We start from the raw sequence: 7,622 nt of genomic DNA, 5'->3' as shown, positions 1-7,622 counted from the left end.
TATGAGACAAGTGATGTGTTTGCTTACTTTACTGATCATCATAAATAATTTCTGCGGTTCTCATACTTGCCACACTTCATATATCAAAATTTATTTAGAGTAACCTTTATGGTGAAAATTAAAGAAAAGGATGTATCGAGAAAAAACGAAAATTAAGGAAATGTGACGTCATACTCCTTTGTCTTTTTCGTAACGTACCTTTCCTCTAATGCACGTAACATAAATATATACTATTTCAAGACAAAAGATCATGCCTATATATTTGTGTATGGACATTTAAAGAAAACGTATATGAGAAAAAATGTGTATGGAAAATAGCAGAATCAAGAGAAAACGTACGTGGACATCTGAGGAAGACAAGTTACTCAAAGCTTATATTAACAAGTATGGTGAAGGAAAATGGCATTTAATTCCTAAAAGAGCAGGTATAGTGAATGTTGCTTTTTCTACTGCGTATTTGGGTAATAAATTGTTAAATTGAACAATTATATTGAAGCAAATATTGTAAATTAACCATGCATAATTTTCTTTTCTAAATATTAATGTGACAATTTTTATGCTAGAGTACGTATGATTATATCCAAAACAATCAAAATAACAACTGAAAACTAATATATGCCATATTGCATTAATATTAATGGTATGACATATTGCATTAATATTATTTTTTTGTCAAATAGCCTTAGTGACTAGAAACTCACCATTTAAATTATTGCATTAATATATTTAGTGGTTGGAGCTATTTATTCCTTTTGCTGTTTGCGCTGGGGTCTTGTTTGTCATTGGCACCAGCTCTCTCTTCTTGACAGGTTGGTAGCATGAATAATATTGGTTGTTAAAAAAATATTTATTTGATGGATTTAAAATAATAGTGCTATTCTGTTATTTTTTAATTAATCATATGATTTATTGTATTAATATACTATTCTTTTTAAATTGAAGTTTATAATATTAGCAACGACTTCTAATCAATTTACAAAAAATAAGAAAAGTCGTTTTTGTGAATATAAATCAAAAGGAAATCATGAATGAGAGCCACGATTCATCCCAAAATCATAAAAAAAAAAAAAAAAAAAGTGCAGTAAATTGATAAATACAATAAAAAGGTGCACAAATTCGGTTAAAAAATAGAGAAGTGCTATATATAGCGAACTCTCTGTCACGAAAACGTACCGAGCGTGTTTTTACTTTTAAACAAAATGACAACATTTTTTTTTAATTCTAATCTTGAATTTGGCAGAAAAAAAAGATGGGCATATAGTGGTAAGTCGGTAAGCTTCGCGAGATCCTTTCTCGCGATACATAGCATTAGTGTAAAAAATATAATTGGTTAAATTTAGGCTTAATTGCACTTTTGGCCTCCTATCTTTTCAAAAGTTGTGATTTTGGCCCCCTAACTAATTAAAATACAAAACAACCCCCTATGTATTGGATCTTTTGCAGTTTTGGCCTCCAATACCACTTTTGAGTTAGTCTTCGCTGACGTGGCACCTCACTTAAGGGATGTGGGTGCCACGTCAGGGAAGACTAAGTCAAAAGTGGTATTGGGGGCCAAAACTGCAAAAGATCCAATACATAGGGGGTTGTTTTGTATTTTAATTAGTTAAGGGCCAAAATCGCAACTTTTAAAAAGATAGGGGGCCAAAAGTGCAATTAAGTCTTAAATTTAACAACCATATAAATGCAAATGTAAATCAAGGATATGCATAATTTAATTTCTACATATATATTATCAAAATATTTGGCAAACATACTTGGCAGGACTGAATAGGTGCAGAAAAAGTTGTAGATTGAGATGGTTAAATTATTTAAACCCAACCATCAACAGAGAAATCTTTTCTGAGGATGAAGCTGATATGATCCTTAGGTTACACAACCTCTTGGGGAATAGGTAAGCTTCCAAATAAAGCCAAATTAAAATTAATTTCTTTGTGTATGCTAGATCTCATAATGCATGCAGTCTAGCTATAATTATTTATTGTATTCATGCTATAGTAATCTATATCTATCTATACTCTTTAGATGACATTTCATCTAACTATACATATAATATAGATGGACGTTGATTGCTGCAAGACTTCAAGGTAGAACAGCTAATGATGTGAAAAACTATTGGAACACTCATTTGAAGAATAAGGATGTTTCAAGAGCAAAAGAAAAGAAAGAAAAAGATAACCCTAAGGAAATTATTAAAGCTCATGAAGTTATTAAACCTCGTCCATTAACTTTTTCAACTCATTCACCTTGGTTGAATGGGAAACATAATTTTGTGACACATCCAATATTGGGTAACGTTCCTAGATATCATGATGCCTCATCAGACACTATGGTTCCTGATCAAATTGGTAGAGATTGTGCTTCTGATTCACAACCAAGACTAGGTAATGCCCCAGTATTATGTGTGCAATGTGGTTGCTCTTCATTACAAGAGCAGAACTATAAGGTTTTTAAATGGTTATGACTCTTTTTGGGATTCACACTTTAGGATCTTTAGTTTGTTGTGTAATATTCTTAGTTATGCCTTCAAGCTCTACACAACAAGGTCTTTTATTATCAATTTTTATTTTTCAATAAAAATGATTTGGATAATAATTATGTAACAAAATAAAGAGGAATGAAATGCAATTGAGATGAATGGAAACAGTGATTCTACTTTATATTTCATGGTTTGAGTATTTTATGAGGAAATATAACAAAATTTGAATAGAAATTAAATGAAGATCATTTTTTTAATATATCCAAACTATAGAATATTACTATATCGTATACATGTGTGATGCACATGTAAGTTTATTAAAAGAAAAAATGATAATAAAATTTGTTCCTATACAATGAACACAGTACCTACCTGCAAAGATAATAATATGATGTCAAAAGTAATAGTAGTACATGGTGCAAAATAGGTCGTAAAACATGGTTTAAATGAGATATGAAGTGTTGTTATACCTAGGAGGTGTGTTGGTCACTGAGAGAGCTCGAGGAACCGTCCACATCAAGGCTAGAACAACCGCATCAGGAAGAGAGACACCACACTCTTATCCAAAATCTTAAGGCAATAAGTTTATTGATCCTCTTACTTATAAAGTATTTAACCTTTACTATTTTATCCGATGTGGGACATATAAGAGGAACCCACTATTTTATAGTAGTTGATAAGTTTTGAGCTAAGTTACAATCCTCCCTTTTGATTGGTTTAGCACATATTTGTATTTAATTCTAGGAGCCATTGTGGCGTAGTTAAGGTAGGCGTTGCGGGGACTTGAAACAACAACCCATGTAAAGACCTAAATATCATAAAGATAAAGATTATCAAAGATCAATTCAATCTCTAACATTTTTATTCTGAGAAATGGACTCCTCAGAAAGTGATTATTTGGACAATACAAGGGAAACAAAAGTAATATGGTACATGAAGAATTTTACAATTTTTTAAACAAAGTTAAACTTTTTTTTTTTTGAAGGATAAACAAAGTTAAACTTAATATGCGATTTTTGGACTGATTTCATACTTATACCATAAAAAATATTATAAATTATCCTTTTCAAACTAATATAATCGGTGGTAGAACTTCTAACGTTATCAATGGAAGGGTTTACAAATTACAATAGATCAAGGTATCTGTAGGGAGTGTGAATAGAATAGATATAAAAATTATTTTTGAAGTTTTTCAAAAGAGTGTGAAGCGGAAAAAATGGATAACTTGAATTATGCTTATTTGAACGCACAAATGAGAATTTGATTGTTAATGAAAACCAAATGAATAAATCAAATTAAATGATTGAGATAATCACTTAATCTGAAGTTATTGTTCAATAAGCCTAAATTTGATAATCACTTATTTGGATACAATTTTTAACTTGTTAAAACTTATTTTAAGCAAAAGTGAAATATTGACAAGTAAGTGATAACAATCCAAGATTGATATCAACACTAAATAGGGATTCTTTCAGATCAATAAAAAATTAGATTTTTAAAAAGAAAATTTTAATCCACAATTGAATTAATTCTAAACATAAACCAAAGACTGAAGGGAATGAGAAAAGAACACATGTGTTTGTCGTGGTTCACCACCAACTTCGTCCTTCTTAGTCGGTTACTTCCACTTCCAAAGACAAACATCAATGAAGTTTTGTTGAATATTAAATATCAAGTGTTTATGAAAATGTTTACATTAAAAATAAAATTGCTCTGAGACTTGAGATTTTAACCTAGAATCCAATCTTTCAAAAATTCATGGTGTTGTCCTTGAATCTTGCCGCACAAGACTCAAACCTCCAACTCTTTAATATAACCTCGTCAATCAACCAATACTTTGATCCAATCAATCCAAGAGCCTCCTCGGTCTTAGCATGAGCCACTAAAGCACATTGAGCCTTCTTTGATATTGAGCACTCAATCTTTGATTCTCATGTGATTGTTAATAAGTTGTCAATTAAAACTGAAATGCTGGAGGAAGAAAACCACCCGAATTCCCCAAAGGAAGTCAAATACCTCAATCTTTTTTTAGGTTTTCATTAGGGTGTTCAAATTCAAACGGATCCAAAATAAAACCGTAAACTGATCTAAAAAAACAGAATATGTTTGGATACGTTTGGATGTTATTTTGTAAAAACCGCCAGGATCGGAACGGATTCCGGATCTTTTTTCAAAACCACACCAAACCACAAAAGTAAATATTAAGACTTATTCAATCTTTTATTAATAGTATATATTGCATTATTATGTTGCTTGTTAGTTTTTAATCTTATATATTACACTAATTTAATTTATATTATTATAACTTCATATGTTTAAAAAACAATCAATAATTTTCATGCTGTAATTTTGATTTTTTTAATATATTTTACATCACACCTATTATTTTACCGTGTTTGTGTAATATTAATATTAATAAAAAAAATATTTTCTTCAAAAAATGGTAAATAAAAAATAGGGTTAAATATGTTTTTGATCCCTATAAATATACCAACTTTTCGTTTTAGTTCCTCTAAAATTTTCCTTCAACTTTTAGTCCTCCCAAAATTTTCCATCTTCACTTTTGGTCCCTCATTTAAAGTAAACTCATAGGTAGAATTCATATTTTTTAATAAAAAAAATTCAGAAAAATTCATAAGATTATAAGAATCTCTCTCAAAAAAATTTAGAAATTTTGTAACAAAACATGAATTTAATATGAATTTTTATATTTTTTTATGGTTAAAAATTCATATTAAATTTATGTTTTGTTAAAAAATTCTATTTTTTATTTAGGAAAGATTTTTACAATATTTTACACATTTCTGTACAATTTCATTAAAAAAATTCCAAAATTAACTTAAAAATAGGGACCAAAAGTAGTGATTGAAAATTTTATAGGGACTAAAAGTTGAAGGAAAATTTTAGAGGGATTAAAACGAAAAGTTGATATATTTATAGGGACTAAAAATATATTTAACCCTAAAAAATATATACTTTGCATTTTGGATATCCAAAACTGATTCAAATTAAACCGCATATATTTAGATCGGTCCGTTTCGGATTTTTTTAGAATAGTCATCCAAACTGAATCGAACCGCATGCGATTTTTATTTTGAATCAGATGATATTTTACCTCAAAACCGATGCAAACCGCACCGCAAACTCCCCTAGTTTCTACCACCCTCAATTGCAAAATCCTAGAATATCATAATCTAACGTACAAAGAATCCCTACAGGTTCTTAAATTCACAATCAATATCTAAGAGTTTTCGAAGAGTAGAAGGTAGAAGATGGATGTTTGAGACAACAAATTGTGAAGAAAAAAAAAATCATATTTTGGAAAGTGGTATTATGTTTACTTATATATCAATCAATAGGTGTTTGAAATGAAGTGAGAAAAGTGTATGTTTGAAGGAAGGAATGCTAGAAAATAATGTTAGAAGGAAAGTGGTATTATGTTTACTTATATATTTCATTATTTTGAAAAGTGTATGTTAGAAGGTGTGTTACTAGCATTTTTCTAAAAAAAATATCAATCAAGGCATATGTAACGCCTGATTTTCAAAGACAAGAGCGTGTTTTTTTTCCTTCCTTCAAAAAAAAAAAAAGAGTGCAACTATTTTTCCTTTTAAATTTTTTTCAAAATCGACAATCAGAAGGCAAATTTTATGGTACACCCAACATTTTGAGTGTACCGGTACACCAAACATTAAAATAATAATTAAATTGATTGTTTTTTGAGGGAAAAATAATTATTTTCTATCATTAACAATTATAATAATTAAATCTTATTTACCAAAAGCGTCGATGAAATAAAATTTATTTTTTTTGAATTTTTATTGCTCATAATGAAGAATATTGATTATTTTTTATGAGAAAATGTTAAAAATTTAATATAATTCATATAAACAATGAAATGATTTTTTTTTCTCATGAGATGGTGTTTTCTAAAATATAAATAATTACAAATAACAACTTATTTCATAAAATGATCATTAATTTATAAATTTATGAAGCAGAATATCGGTACACCTCAATTTATGAGGTGTACCGTAGAAGCTCCCCAATCAGAATACTTAATACCTCTCACACTTTAATCAACAAAAGTCTTATCCTTCCCCTCATCATAACCTTTTGCAATAACAACCTATTTAATATAAAATCGACAGGGCTCGGTCACTTTCAATTTAACCTAAACCTAGGTATATATCTAAGGGGTTTAATATCCATGCAGATGTAAATGATTTAAGAAAATTTACTATTTTTTTTCTTTATCAAAACGCAAAATATTTTCTAAGTCTCTTTCTAGAAAAAATTAGCCATAATATCCTGTGTTTACAAAGTTTTACCCCAAAAAGAATTTGAAGTACTTTTTTTTATCAAATTGGTCCGACAACCATTTTTCACAAAAACACAAACATATTTTAGAAACAAATGAATTTTGACTTCAAACCCTAAACCAACTTAGTACCTAGCCCATCAATATCAAAACCTAACTTTCTATTGATTCATCTAAACCATTTGGATTATTATCACGACAATATTTAGTCACCTTAACTCCAAAAATTAAAGTAACTAAGATACTTTTAACGTAAATGGGGAAACACTACAAATTTTGAAGACTTGTTGATCAAGCCAAGTCATAGAGCAATAATGAATACATCTTCCAATGACCAAGAAGTTGAAAATTATTCACCAAGTCTACAGAGTTTGTGGAATAAAGTTAAAAATCGTCACCAAAGATGCAGAAAGCCGAAATATCAAATTAATAAAACAATGGATATGATACTCTTTTTGAGCAATGACGTATTCGCACACTTATTAGAGGATCGAGATTTGTGTCATCTCATCTAAGTTTTATTGGGTATTTTAAATTAGATTTGCTTACAAATAACAGTAACCCAAAGAACAGTTGTATGAGATATACTAAGGGTGTATTTGGATTGAGGGTTTAGGAGGGGAAGGGAGGGAAGGACTCACTTTTATATTTTAAATTACGAACAATTCAAAATGTTTTTTTAAAATAAATTAAGTGTTTTTGAAGAACTATATGATCATTTATCATGTTGTTAATTCAATTTTCAAAAAATCATTTTATAATGTCCATAATTTAAAAAAGAAAAGTAAACCCTCCCCTCCCTTTTCCGCCTAAACCCTCCATCCA

The 7,622-nt window shown here is 29.2% G+C and overlaps 1 protein-coding gene across 1 annotated transcript; it reads left to right on the top strand.

Annotated features, from left to right (window-relative positions):
• The first annotated feature begins 301 nt into the window (after positions 1 to 301).
• Positions 302 to 2,516, top strand: LOC11425985 (transcription factor MYB114). The gene is made up of 3 exons (XM_003616296.4): positions 302 to 425; positions 1,762 to 1,891; positions 2,056 to 2,516. Exons 1-3 carry the CDS (start codon positions 302 to 304, stop codon positions 2,459 to 2,461), a joined length of 660 nt encoding a protein of 219 aa, XP_003616344.3. The 3' UTR covers positions 2,462 to 2,516.
• The last annotated feature ends 5,106 nt before the right edge of the window (positions 2,517 to 7,622 follow it).

This window comes from Medicago truncatula, chromosome 5 (genome assembly GCF_003473485.1).
Source record: "Medicago truncatula cultivar Jemalong A17 chromosome 5, MtrunA17r5.0-ANR, whole genome shotgun sequence".
Lineage (NCBI taxonomy): Eukaryota > Viridiplantae > Streptophyta > Magnoliopsida > Fabales > Fabaceae > Medicago > Medicago truncatula.
The sequence above is the reverse complement of the archived record's forward strand: the minus strand, read 5'-3'. Positions and strand labels throughout refer to the sequence as shown.

Bases quoted from the DNA above. Each gene is read 5' to 3' on its own strand.
- LOC11425985 (XM_003616296.4), top strand. From the start codon at position 302: ATGTGTATGGAAAATAGCAGAATCAAGAGAAAACGTACGTGGACATCT. The intron at 426-1,761 runs GTATAGTGAATG...CATACTTGGCAG, and splicing joins TTTAATTCCTAAAAGAGCAG to GACTGAATAGGTGCAGAAAA. The intron at 1,892-2,055 runs GTAAGCTTCCAA...CATATAATATAG, and splicing joins CACAACCTCTTGGGGAATAG to ATGGACGTTGATTGCTGCAA.